The sequence below is a fragment of the Lissotriton vulgaris genome, chromosome 2_1 (genome assembly GCF_964263255.1).
Source record: "Lissotriton vulgaris chromosome 2_1, aLisVul1.2, whole genome shotgun sequence".
In the NCBI taxonomy this organism is placed as follows: Eukaryota; Metazoa; Chordata; class Amphibia; order Caudata; family Salamandridae; genus Lissotriton; species Lissotriton vulgaris.
The window spans coordinates 917,537,886-917,556,602 of NC_141687.1; the positions used below are offsets into that span (position 1 = coordinate 917,537,886).

The 18,717-nt window shown below is 45.6% G+C and overlaps 1 protein-coding gene across 1 annotated transcript; it reads left to right on the forward strand.

The window, feature by feature from the left end:
* Positions 1-3,248: 3,248 nt before the first annotated feature.
* Positions 3,249-5,034, forward strand: LOC147731412 (uncharacterized). Its single transcript, XM_086958736.1, has one exon. It carries the CDS (start codon positions 3,249-3,251, stop codon positions 4,935-4,937), a length of 1,689 nt encoding a protein of 562 aa, XP_086814862.1. The 3' UTR covers positions 4,938-5,034.
* Positions 5,035-18,717: the final 13,683 nt, after the last annotated feature.

An 18,717-nucleotide genomic window follows, 5' to 3' on the forward strand; every position in this document is an offset into this window, starting at 1 on the left:
AAAGCAAAACCCTTGCAAAAACTGACGCACAAGGAGGTGAGTGATCCGGTACCATGGGACAAAGACTGTTTGATGGCGTTCCTACAGCTGAGAGAGGACTTGTGTCGTGCTCCGGCTCTGGGAATGCCAGATTACGATAAACCATTCTTGCTCTACTGTAGTGAGAGAGAGGGTTGCGCGCTGTCTGTGTTAGTCCAAATTCATGGGAATGCCCGTAGACCAGTCGCTTATTTCTCGGCTACTTTAGACCCAGTAGCCGCAGCGTTGCCCGGATGTCTCAAATCCGTTGCCGCAACAGGTGTCAGCATTGAGAGGTGTGAAAACATAGTCATGGGGCATCCGTTAGAGGTGCATGTGCCCCATTCTGTTGAATTATTGATGACCAGGACCAAAACACAGCATCTGACAAACAGCAGGCTCACGCGCTATGAGCAAGTTATTCTTGCTGCAGAGAACGTGACCCTCAGGAGATGCTCTGTTTTAAATCCTGCTACCTTGATGCCACTTCCAAACGATATTGAGGATGATGATGAATGTACAGACCATGACTGCCTCGATGTGACTGAACTATGCACCAAACCAAGACCCGACATCGTAGATGAGCCACTGACTGACCCAGATGAAATTTTCTTTGTCGATGGCTCATGTGTAAGAGACGAAGTTGGGCAGCTGAGAGCAGCTTACGCTGTTTGTACAATTACTGGAGTTGTGGAAGCTGGATGCCTGGAAGGAGTACACTCCGCTCAGGTGGCCGAGATTATTGCCCTGACGCGTGCCTGCCTGGCAAGCAATCAAATTCGAGTCACCATATACACTGACAGCCAATATGGATACGGGGTAGTTCATGATTACGGGCAGTTGTGGTCTCAAAGAGGTTTCATGACCTCTTCAGGCTCTCCCATTCGCAATGGAGAGTTTGTGCGCCTGTTGTTAGAGGCGTTGCAATGTCCAGCAGGTATCGCAGTTGTGAAGTGCACCGCACATACCAGAAATATGGACTTCGTGTCACAAGGCAATAGATATGCCGACGAAGTCGCGCGGTATTGCGCGGAAACAGGGTACTCTTTCACAGAGGTGGAAGTGGGTGGAATAAATGTAAGGACTGAATTAGCCATGATATTAGAAACTGTTGATACTTGGGACGAACTGAAAGACATGCAAGAAAATGCTCCTGATTGTGAAAAAGAAACATGGCAAAAAGCAGGATGCGTGGTGGGAGAGGCCCATTTCTGGGTCTCAGCAGATGGCAGAGCAGTGTTGCCCAATGAGATGGTGAGCCCAATGGCCAGACACATACATGGTCCTGTCCATTTAGGAAGAGATGCTATGCTGAGAGTGTTTAGACAGACCTGGTACAACCCTAAGTTCAGAGTAGCAGCTGAAGCAGTGTGCCAGCGTTGTGTGACGTGTCAGCAGTTGAATGTAGGGAAAAAGACACCAGTTGCACTGAGCCACATAGGGAGGTCTGGAGGTCCATTCAATCGAATGCAGATAGACTTTATTGAAATGCCAAGGTGCAACCGCCTCCGCTATGTCCTGGTGGTTGTTTGCGTATTCTCCAGATGGGTTGAGGCATACCCTACACGTAGGTGCGACACCCTCACAGTAGCCAAGTTACTGCTTAGGGAGCTTATCCCGCGCTTCGGGGTGCCGGCCTCTTTGGAATCAGATAGGGGAACGCATTTCAACAGCGAGCTTGTGAAGATGATTTGTGCGGCTCTGAATATAGATCAAAAATTACATTGCTGTTACCGACCAGAAGCCTCAGGAATTGTGGAGCAGATCAATGGCACCATCAAGGCCAGAATCGCAAAAGTGTGTTCATCCACATCCTTGAGTTGGCCTGACGCTTTGCCATTGGTCCTTATGAGCCTCCGTAGTACCCCAGACAGAAGAACGGGGCTGTCACCGCATGAGGTGTTAATGGGGAGAGCAATGAGGTTGCCATCTGTCCCAACTACTGCACTGTTAAATATCACAGATGATATGATCCTGGACTATTGTAAGGGGCTGTCTGACGCCATTCATTCTGTGTCCCTTCAGGTGCAGGCTGCCGAGGTTCCATCGTGCCAGGACCCGTGTCATGACCTATTGCCTGGGGACTGGGTCCTGGTGAAAAAACACGTGAGAAGAAGCTGCCTGGATGTTCGTTGGCGTGGGCCTTTCCAGATCATCCTGATCACGAACACGGCTGTGAAGGTGGGAGGCCTGCCCAATTGGATCCACGCGTCACATACGCGGAGGGTTCCAGCACCTCTGGAAGAAACAGCTCCTCTCTCGGATAGACGTCCAGCTGCGGACCGAGAAGCCATAGAGGGGGCTAGCCAAGCTGTAGAGGTGCCAGCGGAAGCAGGGAACGAGTCTGACCAAGCTGAGGACGGTCAGTACAGCAGCGAGACAGACGACGCTACTGAAGGAGAAAGTAGCTGGGAGTACGAGTCAGACACTGACAGGTCTGACAGAGAGCGTGAACAAACCAGAAGAAGAAGGAGTAGAAGGGTACGTGGAGAAGCTGATTGGCCGCAAAGAAGGAGCTCTAGCCTGAGGTCAACTCCGGAAAGAACCCTTCCTCCGATATCAGAAGACTCAGACCCGGAAGAAGGTGCTCAGGGCGCTGAAGCACCGGACTTGAGGAGGTCAAGAAGAGTGCGTGTGCCTAACAGAAGATACTCCACCCCTGAGTGGACATATCTGGCGACAAATGTCTTCGAAACCAGAGACAGGGAGGATCCGAGCGGTGGTAGTGTCCAGTTCTGAGCCCATCGTCACAGTGGAAATAAGACTGTTAGTACCCGGAGTCGAACAAGAAGGGTCACTGACATTCATGCTCCCCCGTCCTCCCCGCCTCAGCAAGTTAAAGCACATGTTTCTCACAGAATTGCAATTCCCCGATTTTGGTACAAAAATAACAGCCCATGAAGAGCACAATCTTCGTTTGGAAATATTGAACTTTGCTATTGAAGCTGCAGGCGAACGCCTGATAGTGGATGCTTAAAAGACTTTGTAAATAAGCGAGAAGAAAAGAAGATTACCTAGCGCCCAGGAAGCAGAGAATCTTAGGGACTTTCCCTGAGTTGATGGAGAAGGGCTAGGGTTGTCTATATTGAACTGTTAAAGGACTTTTGCGAAGAAGGTTGTCAGCTTCCAGTTGTGTGGTTCTAAAGGCAAGAAGAGTAAAAGAGACTGTAAAGGAACAAAAAGAAAAGAACTTTGTGCTGGGTTACAAGAGAGCCATACTGTCTGACGAAATGGAAGCCGGCACCCAGAACCGCAGAGCTAAATGTATAATAGGCACACTAATAGTAGGAGTGATAATATTAATAGCTTTAGTGGTAACTGTTTCCTATGTAGAGGGACGTGATGAGGAGGCAAAAGTAACCGATGTGAAATCTGTAGAGACGCTTACCCCCACCGTTGCTGGGGAGAAAAGGGAAAACACTCGAGAAAAAGCGTTATTAGCTGCAGAAGCCCGCAGGTTACATGTAGATAAGTCCCAAGGTGACTTTAGGTCAAACGCTTATGCTAAACTTCTATATGAATACGTGGATGCCATGGAGGTTAAGGACTGTTACGTCTGCATGCAGTTGCCAGCGTCTGTAGATGAAGGCATTAGGTATCATCACCTCCCGCTGACATATGGCATTACATGTAGCTTATTGCTTAGTATATTTTATGGGAGAGATAGTTTTGAATACTATTTCTCCAATTATGACTCAGTGTTGCCAAAAGTCCCAAATTATAAGCAAATGAATAAATGGGACTACTGGAAAAGTGAAGACAGGTTGGCAAAGTTTTTCATTCCTTGGATTACCTTAGATACTTCACATGCCCGTAGAAATAATCTGACATGCAAGGTGTCAGAAGTCGAGAAGAAGTTCATAGGGCAGGTGGATGATCGAAATAGGAGACAAAAGATTTTGAAAAAATCAGGACAATGGAAAACAGATTGGACCGAAGAAGAGAAGTCACACAAGAGAAAGGGTAGTAGTGGTCCGATAGCTTTGGATAAAACGCAGAGAGGAAAGTTATGTCTTCACAGAGCCAAAACGTATTATGAAAATGTATACGTGGGAGAAGTTAGCTGTGAACATACTTTCAATTTAGAGTACTACACCAAGGACTTCCTGAAGGGGATGCAAGTGATTCCAAATGTATATTTTGTATGTGGAAGAAATGCCTACGTGAGGCTACCTGACAATTGGTATGGCTCATGTTACTTGGCAATTATCTTCCCCAAAATATATCATGCCCAAGACTTAGAGATCATCGAGGGCAAGACATCATCGAGAGGAAGGAGAGATGTAGGAGATGTAGAAATGGTTGGAGATGTCTTTGGAGCTGTGTTCCCTATTTTGGGATTAATCCTTAATGATGTAAAAATTAGACGACTAGCAACAGTCGTAGACAGGTTGTCTGCCAGCACTGCCCAGTCCTTAATGCTGGTAGAAGGAGAGATGCAATCGATAAGGGCTATGGTTCTCCAGAACCGCCTTGCATTAGATGTCCTATTAGCAAAGGAGGGCGGAGTCTGTAAGGCTTTGAAGGTCCAAGAATGTTGTACTTACATTCCAGACAATTCAAAGCCCCTTGAGAAAGTTATTAGGAACATAACTAATATTCACAAGGAGATCGAAGACCTGAGTAGAGAAAATGTCTGGGAAAAGGTGGGCCATGGAATGAGTGAAGCTGGAAGTTGGCTCACCACCTTAGGCAAAAGCTTTGTGTGGTCTATCCTAAAACCTATCATCATAATATTGATCTGTGGGATCGTGTTATGGGGATTGGTGAGGGTATTCAAATGGTACCGAGCAAGAAGGTCAGAGAGAGCCCAGAGAGAACAGCTGCAGAGATTGGCTGCCATACAAGATAGTCAGTACAGGAGTCTGAGGGCTCTGGAGACGCAGAAACGAGTTATGCTAGCAATCACTGCAGTTTAAATGTTAATGATGACCCCGAGAGGTCATCAAAGGGGGGAACTGAGAGAGCGCAAACTGACCTAAATGTAGAAATACACCACACTTACACGTAGTAAGCACAAGTCATGAAGAGAAATGCCATGAGTGCTGGTAGTAACTACATCTATATTCTGAAATGTGTAGTTAATGTAGAGATTTAAGTAGAAGTGGAGCTAATGCAGAAATATGTGAAACTATATGATTTTATTAGACGTGATTGTTCCTGAATCCATGTCGTGTAGCTGCTAAAAATGTAAGATGGCATACGGTTAAACGTAGAACGTGGTAGGCCGCAGGGCCAGAGCTAGAAGGGAGGGGGAAGGTGGTTCATTTCACGACATGGATTGCACTAATGTTTTAGTAATAACGTTAATAGGCCATGATTTATAGATGTGTTTACCGAATAATAGACTAGGAGTACTAACATGCTATTAATTAAAGAAGAAGTTGAATACTATAATCATTATGAGAAATGCTGTAGGCCTGAATTGTTTAAACAGTGATTTACACATACTGGTCTGGGCCGAGGAATGTTGCAAACTTAGTTGGAAGTCTATGAGAATTGGGGTTTTGGCTGCCGATGTCTGTCTGCAAGAGAAAAGGGGGGATCCAATTATAATAGAATGAATAGAAGTTTGTTCTAGAGACGGACCAGACATGGAGGAGGGTTCCGGAATGTATTGAGGGGTATCAGCGGGCCGGAGAAGAGTCTGAGAAGCAAGGTCGATGCTAACCACGAAGCCTCATCATGGAAAAAGCCAGAAGCTACACCACGTGAGGGGCGTCTCACGAGGGGCGTCCCAAATGTTGTTATGTTTTTGCATTAGGGACAGCACCCCGGGGTGGAGTTAGAGCAGATGCCTGAGGACCCTTTAGAGAGCGGATGGGTAGGCAGAGAGGGGTCATGACTGCAGAACTATAGGTTTTCACCAAGAGCTTGAGAGTGGGTGACTTCCCTTGGGGGTCATTCACTGCTGACACCTTTTATAGGTTGAGACCTGGTTAAAGTAGGGATACCATCTAGAGCAGGGTAGGGACAGCCTAACCTGTATTTTCCCTCCGGCTGTAAATGACTGAGAGATCACAATACGTGTCTATGCTAATAGCCCTTTTATTTTTAGAATTGGTTCTTGTAGTTTCCGTTGCTCGTCTGAGGGCTTTCAGAGAGCACATGTATGTAGTTGGGCCTGTTTATCTCGTGAATCTCATTCTGAGATGCTTGTATCTTCAACTTATATTGACTTTATAATAAACCTTTGAAAGCTAGAAGTTGTTTGTGATCCTTTGGGCGGAGTTCTTTATTGGGTGAACTAACTTGGTAAGAGATGCACTTTCTTCCCTCAATGACAGGCAATAAAGGTTCAGTCGACCAGACCGAGGTTTAGATCAATAGTGATAAGGTATCGATCACAATCTCGCCCTTCCACATTTGTAAAAAAAAGTACTGGAAGCAGAGATAGTGATATTTGGCAAAATAAAGATGCTGTAAGGAATTTGTTACCGGGTGAATATTGCTACTCTTTCACCTATTCTTCTTAGGTCTAGGTCTATGGCCAAGCTTTCAGATTAAGAGCACCCTATGTATGTCTAATAAAATGTAGCACATAATTCCAGCTGCTGCACTCTTTGGCTGTTAAAATGTGCACTTTTTGGCTGCTGTATGCATACAGCATATACCTGGTCAATGAGTCTCATGTCGGAGCCCTGCAGAAGTATACACTGGCTTGCAACTGAGCAGAGAGTTCAGCTTAAAGTCTCTGTGTAATGCATAAGATGTACCATAGAAAGACCACTGATGTCAAGCTCATCTGCTCCACTCCCACATTCCTGTGAGAACTCTTCAATCTGAAAATCAGTTATTACTACAGGATCCCACTGGAAAACATGCTCACCTGTGATGCTGTTCTTTTAATTTCTTAGTCTCAACACTCTGGAACAAACGTCTAATATATCGTCGTTATACTTTTTAAGGAAAGCCTTGAAGACCATTCAGAGTCTCCATTTGTCCAGGTACATGTTGTTTTGGTTGATCTTTCGAGGCGAAGAAGCTTATGTCTATATGATGTGATCTCAATCCTACCAACTTTGCATGACATATTTGAGGAGGTGAGGCTGTGCTCAGAGTAATAGTTCTTTTTAGCATGTTTTGAAGAGCCTATCAAAATGGTCTTGCTGAAGGAAAAATATTAATGGTGCATGATGATCAAGTCATCTCCGCATATTTTGAGAGAGCACATTATTCTGATCCATCTGCAATGTTGGTGTCGATTGTTAAGTTGCGCTTCCTTATAAGGTGAATATTCATCTTCTGCATTTGTATCCACATGCCATCAGATAAACAGATCAACCAACAGCTCCTAAGGCTTGATGGTCACCAGAATCCTTTCTTACCCCAACAACCTAGAGATGAAAGACTATAAAATATTTTTCTGATATGATTTTCCTTCAAGATAATTTAAAACAGCTAGAAAAATGTCATATTGGTTTATTAAGAGTTTATGTTTAGATGTAACATATGAAATATTCAGATTTGGAATTCTTTTAATAATTGAGGGTCAAATCACCTAGTTTGTAGTTTTCTAAATTGGGTCTGGCCCGCCACTCTTTCCAAATGGCAGTCAGTGAATGGAGAAGCGTTAACATGAGAGGGGTACCATAGGATGAGGTCCCTACCCTTATGGCCCAAGAGGATGATAATCTCGATTTGGATACTAACAGGAATTTGCACCTGAATCAGGATTCCACGTAGTGCAACACAAGCACACTTTTTTCCCCACACAAATTTAGCTACGTTGCACCTGGCAGAATGTTTGCAGGGTAAAACTGCAGAATTCTTCATGAGGATGGATGCAGGTCTTCCGGTGTTGAGTGACAGAGCGTTTTTCTAATACTGAGTTACAAGGCATATCTTATGATTGGGATGACATTCAGACAGGCAATCCCTACGCATACATTCAAAATCTGTGCCTCAACTGGTGTTAAAGATGCAATAGTCTGCATACCTGCTAACTTGAAGGACAATCTGACTGTGTGAGGTGGGGGCAGGGCCTCGTGCCGAAAGTACCTATCAGGCACTTTTAAAGCCCACCCTGCACCCAAGCCGCCTCCTCCTAAAAAAAAATTTAAAAAAGTTGCTGAGGCTGCTGCCTGTCCTGGGGTGTTTTCACACCCCCTCAATGAACGTTAACAGTTCAAAGTCTCGGAAAATGAGAAAACGAACTGGAAAACCACTATTTACAGTGGTTCTTAGCTTATTTTTCCTGCCACTGTGTGATATCGGCTCCTCACGAGGCGACCATGTGATAGGAGCCGATATTATGTGTAACACAGTGGCACTGTGTGAGTTGGCAGGCATGAGTCTGAACCATTGAATTCACAAGATCATGCTCTTTAACCCCTTGGGCGCGGCCGCGATTCTGCGCCTGTGCAGCGCTTTTAATAAGTGGGCGGGTTCATGACAGCCCTCAGCCATCATCAGCAAACGCTCACCGCAGTGCATGACGGACGGGGGCCGTCATCAGCATAGAAGGGGTTAAGGTTCATCTCCTAACTTTTGACTGGACCAGCAGCAGGAACAGATGGCTGTTAATAGGCAGGACAATGTCACATGCATAGCTCCAACGTGGTCAACAACTAACAATGCAACAAATCATCATATATGTAGGCATATCAGACTGCCAAAGTTGCTTTAGTATATGTGAAACATGCATAACGTGAGCTCTGAGAAAATCATTGCAGCATATCTTTGAGGATTATAGCTGAACATGCCGAATCATATACATAACGTATAGCCAGTTTGTTACACATATGACTATACTAAATGCGAGGATTTATGAGCAATGCCTTTCTGCTAATATTTAGTGATTCAGTGACTAGAGATAACTCTTTCACGGTATTGACATATGCTTCGTATTGTGCCATTTTCAGTCCTTAAATATGTCTCCTGAGAGGTACAGTGAGAATTATTTATGAAAGAGTTAATAGTACATTTTGCAGCAATCAATGTAAAGTACTTGTCACTGCTTATTTACATCTTTCAAAGATTAAAAAAAGCTTTGCTTAAAACAAAACACTGCAAAATTCTGAGTTGGTAGCTCATTGCACGTTAAGCATGCAGTAATACTGCTTTATCGCCCATTTTGAGGTGCAGACTCGGGATGGAGAAGAAAAAGTGCACATAGTAAAGACATACCACGCACTGTTGGTATTTAATGGCTCAAGCATTGTCGCCAATATTAACAGAACAATATAGGGCATATTATCAAGAACAGCGTTAAAATTATCGCCGCTTTAGAGGCAGGAAACTGCCGCTAAAGCGGCGATAATTCCCATCGAAGCCCAGGTTTGATGTCTTGCACACCAGAACCTGGGCTTCTATGGGAATTCACAAGGGCATATTATCAAGCACATTATCGCCGTTTTAGTAGCAGTTTCCTACCATTAAAGCGGCGATAATGTTATCGCCGTTCTTGATAATATGGCCCAGAGTATCTCAAACATGCATCTACACAAACACATAAAACCCTCACAAAGGATTTGTAGATTATAATTTAAAATCAAGTTGAATCATCAAAATTAGTTATTAAACTCCTGATTTGTATATTAAGATTTGGAAATGCAGTCTTAACAATGAATGCCTTTTACAGTTATAAATAACTGATTACATATGTGACATTTGCTAATTAAGAAAGGTAACACAATGACTTTCTACTGTGACTTACATTAGTAGACATTTGCCTCAGCAGTAATAATGCTCAACAGACACCAATGACGTACAATTTTAACATATTCACTAATTAGCTTGGTAAGCTCTTTGATATATATATAAAGATGTCAATTAGCACATGCAAACTTTCCCAGTGATTTTTATCCGCAAACTTTTTATGGTAAAGTAAAAGAGAAGTGAGAGGATACTGAGAAACTGACTTTGGGTTTGTTATCTAGTTGTAAAAATTAGACTGTTCTTTTCCAAAAGTTCCTATGCTGTCGAAAGTGTACTCCGTCAAAGATCACAGATGACACCATATTAGCAGTTGCACAATTTATGTCTGGAAGGTTCCCTTCAAATTTTACCACTTTGGCCATGGAAAGTGCTGTTCACTCGAATTAGCTGATAAATAGCCGCATGGGGAGACAATTTAGAACGAAAATTATTAAGAGATCTTTAAAAAGTATAACGTTTCTCAGTTTGTTTCTTTGTCTACCTATGGGAACCAGTTTTGTTAGTTCGCATGCATTTGCTTTTTATAAGTGACTTATTCATTTAAAGTAGCGTTTTTTGGAAGAGCTGGTGGTGTCCAGCTTGCAGGCTAGCTATTGTGAAAAGCACCCAGTGCTTCATTTATGAGAAAGCAAAATAAGTGAAGGAGCCCAAAGTTTTCCATAAGGGTATATCGCTGCTACTGAAATATGCTGGAGTTGCTAACTACTCAGACAGGCTAGTTTTGATTCACCACGTGCTTCTTTCTTCCACCACCCTACACTATTTCTAAATCTCTCTCTTTGGAGGACTTATTAATACGTTTTCTGCTGCTTTTCTTATCTTTCTCTTACCTCCTTCTTTCTCCCTTTTCTACCTCTCTCTCTTGCTCAGATGCTTAGACGTTGATGTTGAAACACAAGTTGTATTCCCAAAAAATAAGTGCCTGTCCTTCTTATCACATGCAATCACCAGTACTACCTAGGCACTGAAAGCACCCAAGGCCCGTCAATTGATTCAGGTGTCCCTTCCTGAACATAAACAATCAGTTAAAAAAAATGAAGTTTTGCAGTTTCAAAACGCCATTTAAAGATTGTTTATGTGCAGGAAGGGACACCTTCCTGCATGTAAACAATCTTCTGCCTAATGCAGGCACCGTTGTACTATGGTGCAAGGGTGCCTGCATTGGAGCTAGGCTGCTAAATTTAGCACTAGCATAGGAGGAATAAATTGGTTATAAATATGGTGCAGCCCTGCATCTCAGAAGTGGTGGAGCGCGGCGTTAAGCCAAGGAGCCTAATGCCATGGTCAGCCACTTCTCTAGTAAATATGCTCCCGTGTGTGTACAAACATTCACATGTGGCTATTTGTCAATGACTATAGGAAAAACACAACGCTTTCGCGTGCATCACTATCAAAAAAAGAAATTCAGCATATTTCATCTCAGCAATGTTAACGTCTGACCTTGACAGACCTTCGAATGAATATTGTAGAGCAGGCAAACATGAGCAAACGCAAGAAAACAATCAAAATAAACAATTCACGGAGAGGGAACCAGTAGGACTTTGCAAAGGGCAAACCCTGCCAGTCACATCTAATTGAATTCAATGACAGTTCTACAAGGTCACTGGATAATGGACAGTCTGTGGATCTGCTGCCCTTGCATTATGTTGAAGGGTTAGATACAATCCCACAAGATGTACTGGCACGAGAGAGGCCTTACATCGTTGTCCAGGGGGATTGGCAAGGTGACCCGAGGTTCAATATCAAGAGCAAAGTCATCAATCAATCAGCCAGGCTATTATGTACTGTTCCAGACCTGCAAGGGAAGTCTCTAAGCAGAGCACTTTGTGGCTGCAGATAACATGTCTGCTCCGACAGAGGAAACTGATCGTGTGTTTGTTAAACATGCGTAGGGGGTGATTTCTTCACTATTTAGCCCCCCCGCCACTCCTCCACCAGCCCCGAGAATTAGATCGATCACATAGGGACTGATAGATGAGGGACAGTTCAGGCAGTTGCATGAAACTAGTACTAAAAGGGCCAAACGCCGCCGAAGACAAAGAGAGGGCCACACACTGCTTGTTTCAGTCCCACTCATATCCATCCTGAGCGTAATCTCTGTCATGAGACTGCCATAGGCACATTATATAACACAAGAGATTCCCACTTCATTGGGATGGTGGTTTTAGGGAAACTGAAGTTTGCCTATTGCTACACTAACGTTGACTACTACATTATTTCACAAAGACTTTATAGTGTTATTAGCTGGGGTCTCTTCCAACCTAAGCAGTAATTGATATGTGACCATAGGTGAACAACTCCAATATCCAAAACAAAACTTTTAGTCACTTGGCTCTTTGTGATCCCAGCTTGATCGAAGATGTCTGCCATTGTTTACAGTCTCAAAAGTCCATGGAGAGAGTGCACTGTTGTGCGATTTGTTCTTTGTGATGGTGCAATACTTCAAACTCGTTCCTGGAGACAAGGGGCCTACAGATGTGGGACGCTTAGGGGTCCATTACGATGTCGTGCAGATCGCCACCGCCATGGTGGCGGTGGCGATCCGCCCAACATAAATGCCCGCCCGCAACCCTTTTCCCCCCGCCACATTACAATGGCGGGGGGGACCGCAGCGGAAGCTAACACCGCCCGCCACTTTTCCGCCCCGGTCGCCTTGCGGCCGGGGCGGAAAAGGGTTCATATGGCGGCCGTGTCTATTAGACACCGCCAGCCATATTTGGATGGGTGTCTGCAGTTGCTTACTTCACTCTGGGGGCCCGCGCGGGCCCCCAGAGTGAAGGAGAGTAGTGGGGTGAACACGGGGGGTACCTGTGGTACCTCCCTTCTTTTGCATTTACAAAGCGGCAGGCACCGCTCGGTGCCTGCCGCTTTGTAAATGCAAATGCTGACATGCATTTTTAGCCTTGTGGCGGGCGGTGCAGTGAGCACCGCCCGCCACAATGCTAAAAATACAGGATGTGCCCAACACTGTGGCGGCACATCCTAATACCCCCCACGGGACCCCCGCCCTTATGGCGGGCGATCCCTGTTACCACGAGAATGGCGGGTGGGCAAAGTCCGCCCACCATCCTAATAACCCTCTATATGTTTTAATTAGCAACAAATGTATTTATTTAGCGCTAGCCTGACCGGAGGGTATCAGAGCGCTTCACTTCAGTTCCACAGCAGAGGAAAAGAGAACAGAACATAATACAATAAAGCAAGATACTCCAGATAATAGTAATCGCAATGACAGTGACGTAAGAGTTCCATTTAAGGTCTTGTTAACACTGCATCCGAGAGAGGTGAGGTCTCAATCTCAAGGCTCCAGCTGCTCTTATCTATTTGCTAGGGATCAATCGAGGAAAAGGGTTTTGTGCTGGCTTATGAATTTAGCGAAAGAAGGGGTAGTTCTGATGTGAGGGGTAATATAGGTCCAGATTTTGGGCGCGTTACCGGAAAAGGACCTGGACGCGTTTTTTTCGTGATTTTAGCGGGATGAGAAGTAGGGTGTTGGAGCTTCTGAGTGTCCTGTTCTGGCCTGCTTTTTAAAATTTGGCCGCCAGATATTCGGGTTTGCCTGTGTGACGGGCTTTGTGGGTGAGGCAGGCTGTTCTGAAGTTCGCCCGCAATTCTATTGGTAGCCACTTGAGTTCTTTGAGTGCAGGAGAGATATGATCACATTTCTTTATTCCAGTGACCATTCTGGCAGCCGCGTTGAGAGTTGTTTTCAGAGGAGCAAGATGTGTTTTAGCTATTCCAGAGATTCCATAATCCAATCTTGACAGCACCAATGCTTGGGTGGCTTGTTTAAGATATTTGGGCGGGATAAAAGGTTGTATTTTGTTTAGAAGCTTCAGGTTGAGGAAGGCGCTCTTCGCCGAGATCTTAATGTGTTTGGTCATGTCCAGTTTTTAGTCTAGTGTAATGCCTAAAGATTTAACAGAATCAGCCAGGGTGAGGTTCCCATTCAGCGCATCGATAGCTTTTAACCACTCGAAAATTTGTGGGTTCTCCTCTTTGTTCAAAATGAGGAGTTATTCGGTTTTGTCCGGATTCAGTTATAAGTGGTTACTTGGTAGCTAAAGTTGGGCTTCTCATAGTGTTTCATTGAGTCTTTGAATGTCTTTGGCCAAGGAGATTTCCAAGTAAATTTGAGTATCGTCAGCACATAGGTGGAAAGGGATGTTAGCTTTTCTGAGTAGGGTGGTGAGGGATTCCATGTAAATGTTGAAGAGTTGAGGGGAGAACACTGATCCTTGGGGTACTCCCCTGTTGACGGGGTGGAGGTCAGACTCAAAGCTTTTGATTTTGATTCTCTGGAAGCGGTTGGCAAGGAATGAGGAGAATCATTTGAGGACCACCTTGTCTAATTTGGCCCTATCTTCGAGAGCCTTGAGGAGAAATTTGTGGTCTACTGTGTCGAATGCTGCAGATAGGTCTGGGAGAATGAGTAGGCAGCATTTGTCTGAGTCCACTGATTTGTGGAGGTTACCTATTATGTTGAGGATCGCGGCTTCAGTGCTGCAACCTTCCTGAATCCCGACTGATGGGAGTCAAGAAGGTTGGTGTTGTCCAGGTGTTGGGTTAGTTGTTGGAATCCAAATTTTTCTAGGATTTTGGAGAGCAGAGGAAGGTTGGAGACCTGTCTGAAGTTGTTTGTCATTTATGTCTAGGCCTGTTTTTTTCAGCAGAGGGGGGGACTTGTCCCACTTTCAGACAATCTGGACAATTCCGGTTTTTAGGGCGCTATTAATAATCCTGCACCAGAGAGGGGCTAGGGAGAGTTACAGCGTTTTAGTGAGTTCAGCAGGTAGAGGGTCTAGGGCACGAGATGAAGGTTTGGAGGAGGAGATAAGTTTGACTATCTCTTCTTCTGGGATGGCTGGAAGAGTTACCATGGTTTAGTAGTGAGAGAGGGAGTGCTACCATACACCCCACCCGGGCTGCTATAGGGAAGGGAGGCACAATTGATGTCGAGAGATTACTCAATCTTGAAGATCATATCATTGAAGAAGTTGATGAAGTTGTCCCACCGTTCTTTGGATGCTGGCCCTAGGGACATGTCAGGTTTGGAGGTTTGGCGTCTGATGATGGTAAAGAGCTCCTTGGGTCTGTTATTTGCGCTATCCAGTGCGGAGCGGAAATACATGGATTTTATTTTCTTGATATGACTGTGGTTAGATTTGGGCGTCTCTAGTTGGCACAGGTAGGTACTTGTGACAAACAGGGACCCTCTCCTCTAGTCAGGATAAGGGAATTACACTCCTAAATTCCCCCCTGCTCACCCCTTGGTAGCTTGGCATGAGCAGAAGGGCTTTACTTCAGGGGCGTTGTAAGTTATGCAGTTGTGACCACATACAGTAACCTAGTGACAACACTACAAATGGACACCACACAGGGTTTATATAAACAATAAGTAGACCATAAACAACAAAAATGCACACTATGAATACTTTAAGATGGTAGATTTAAGCTTAGTTCAGTTCAGTTCTGAGATGCGACACTCTGCGTCAATGTACCTTAAGTTGCGTTGCGCTTCCAAGACAAGCGATGGGAAATGGGGCAGAGTTCAGATACAAAGAAATAAAGACGTGAAGATCTTCCAGATGCGGTACGCTTCTCGAGGATGCAATAAGTTCTCGGCTCAATGTGTGGACTGCAGCGGCGACACCCTTACGATGCGACGACAACAGCTCCAGCGGCAATGCTCTTTTCCCACGATGCGTAAAGCTTCCACTCGATGCAACAACTACAGCGGTGACATCCAAGATGTGATTGCAGCAGCTCAGACGGAAGCGCGGTTCTCAGGGATGCGAGGTGGTCTTGATCCATGCGGTGCAATGCAACAGTTCCAATGGCCACACCCTCCTTTGGAGTTGCGACGGCAGGCACAGCGACTACGACACGCTCCGACCTCGTTTAGAGATTCTTCTTCTGATGCGGTGCAGTGCAACAACTACAGCGCCAACCCCCTCCTTCGGAGTTGCGACGGCAGCAGCAGCAACGGCAAAACGCTACCTCTTTATTGTGGCACGCTTCTCTCCGATGCGGTGCAGTGCGACCGCTCCAACGGCGACACCCTCCTTCGGAGTTGCGATGGCAGGCACCTCGACGGCGAAACACTTCTTTTCGTTGGGTCACGCTTCTAGCTCCTTGCAACACGCAGTTCCTCAGAAGGCCCAAAACAGCAGCAGGCACTTCCAAAATATCTCTGGGGAGCTGGGGGTGAAGTCTGTTGTCCCTGACACTTCAGCAGGAGGCAAGCTCTTTTCAAGCCCTTGGAGATCCTTCACAAGTTGAAAGCAAAGTACACAAATTTTCTCTCTCCTTCCTTTGGCAGTAAGGCAACCACTGCAGGCCAATCCCCCAAGCAGCACTAAAGCTTGGGAATAGCCTCTCCTCAGTTTCTTCAGGTTCCTCTCCTCAGTAAAGGTTTCTTCTTGAATGAATGTGAATGAATGTAGTCTTGTAAAGCGCAGACTTAGCCCAAGGGCATCAAGGCGCTGGTGCGGAGCAACCGGACACAGGGAAAATAGAGCTTAAGCAAAGGTATCAGTAAAAGAGCCAGGTTTTTAAGGCCTTACGAAATAACAAAAGAGAGGCCTGGCAGGAGCACTCTAGCGGGAGAGAGTTCCACAGTTCGGGCGCGGCCTTATAGTCCAAAGTGATCTAATTTCATGGGATCAGGGTCCCAATATTTATATCTCAAATCCTTTGTTCTCTGAGTGAAGAGGGGCCTTTGCCCAGTCCAAACCAGTTCTGAAGCACTCTGTTTACCAGACTTCTCCTTTCCTTTCACAGTGCAGGGCAGGCACATCAGATGCCCAACAGGAGGTGGAGCCAGCATTGTGGAAGGCAAGTACAGTTCTGGAGAACTTTGTTTACAGGACTCCTTCTATTCTTTCAGTATGCAGGGCAGAGACATCAGCCGCTTCCCACGGGGTGGAGCCAGCATTGTGGAAGGCAGGCACAGCCTCCCTCCCATCTAGATGCAGATCTCTCTATTTACGACTGGGTGACTCAGCCTGTCTCCTGGAATTCCCCAGCCCTGTCACTCACAAATCCAGACATAAAAATACACAACCCTGCAGAGGCAGGTTTGAATGGTTAGGCAAGCAAATACCTACTTTCTAAAAGTGGTATTTGCAAACACAGAATATTAAAACCAACTTCACTAAAATATGTATTTTATTATTCTGAGTCCAAGAATACTAAACTCGACTTTCTACCATGTTCTCTGAGACAGTTAGAATTATAAAATGTAATAACTCTAACAGCCCATTCTGGCCTATGGAGAACAGGTTGCCTTGCAATAGTGAAAAACGAAAATGGCTGTAATTCACTATTAGGACATGCCACACAGGGCTTGTCCTACCTTATCCTTACAATGCACCCTGCCCCTGGGCCTACCATAGTATGACTGATATGAAGAAAAGGGAAGGTTTAGGGACTGGGAAGTGGGTGCACTTGCCCAGTCAGCATGACAGTACCAGACTGCACACAGGCTCTGCAATGGCAGACCTTAGACACATTTTACAAGGCTGCTTCTGTGGGTGGCACAACCAGTGCTGCAGGCCCACCAGCAGCATTTGGATTTACACACCCTGGCCACACTCAGTGCACTGTACTAGGCTCTGACAAGTAAACCAAATAGCCAAACATGGAACCACTGATTAATACATCAATTTACAATAGTGATCACTTGCACTGTCGCACTGAATAGCAGTGGCACAGTGCCCAAAGCATCTAATACCAGCAAAAATACATGAGGCAACAGCAAAAATGGAAGGGAGACCCACGCCATTGGTGCCAGGTCAAACAACTGTTGTATTTCTTACTGACTGTTCTAAGTTGGTCGCGATGAATGGTGGTGGGCATGGTCCACTGCGACTTTCTGTGGCTCTTAGTTGTCTCCTTTCATCATTGATGTCTGAGTTGAACCATGATCTGGACGGAATTAATGTTGACAGAAAGACATTCAAACGAGCTGTACTTAAAGGAGTCAGTTACAGTGATGTCTATGTTGTTCCAATGGATGATGGCTACACCTCCACTTCGTTGATCTTTCCTATCTTTGTTGATGATGGTGAAACCTGGGGGCACAAGCATATCTAAACATGGAGGGGAGATCTCATTTAGCCATGTCTCCATGATGAACGCAATGTCTAGATTGTGAGAGAGGATGGCTTCTGGGTCACAGCATCCTTACTTGGGAGCCTCTGAAGCCTGGACTCGGGGGAATTGATTCTAGTGAGGGTCTGTAACGGGATATCAACATTGGTTTTTGTGGGCCTCGGAAGCCGGTTTTCAAGGGCGGAAGAGGGCCCGGGATGGGGTTTTAGAAGGTTAGAGTTGGTCGGTGGAGAGGCCCTGGTATGGGATTGCAGGGGAATTCAGGCCTTGTCTAGGTTGGTTAGGATTTCGTCAAGGCCTCTGAATAATATTTCTAACTGACTCTCTAATAGGAACAGCCGGTGCATCATGTTTTATGGGCAGGGGGCACACAGTTGTGGGTAGGGACAGCCCTTGAGGTGGGGAACAAGATCGAATTATGGGATCTAATGCTAATGGGTCGCCCAGACTGCCACTGTTCGCGACCCTCGGTAGGGGGTCGAGTCGGGAGCTCATTCTCAGTGGTTCTGCAGGAGTGAAAAAGGGGTCAGTAGACCAAGCTCGTGGGATGGTGATGGGGTGTAGGGGATGATGAGTCTGCGGGGGTCAGATCTACCTTAGAAGATTGACAGTTGCGATTAGTAGGAACGGAGGAGTGGGCGTAGCTTTTAGCGGGAAGGCTGAATGGTGTCCCCGGGGGAGAGGGAGTAGGTATTTGCATCACCTGTTGGGAAAGGATGCCCGGGGAAGGGGGTTGGGGCGGAGCAGATCGAAGAGAGTGAAGATGTGCGGAACGGAGCGCAGGGAAGAGGGAGTCGAAGGCCTCTAGGTTCTTGTTGTTAGCCTGTATCAACACTGTGCCATTTGAGTTAATGGTCACTGTTGTGTATCCGTTTCTAGTCGCCTGGTTAGGGAGAGAGGTCATCAATTTACAGCTATGTGTGG

Bases quoted from the DNA above. Each gene is read 5' to 3' on its own strand.
- LOC147731412 (XM_086958736.1), top strand. From the start codon at position 3,249: ATGGAAGCCGGCACCCAGAACCGCAGAGCTAAATGTATAATAGGCACA.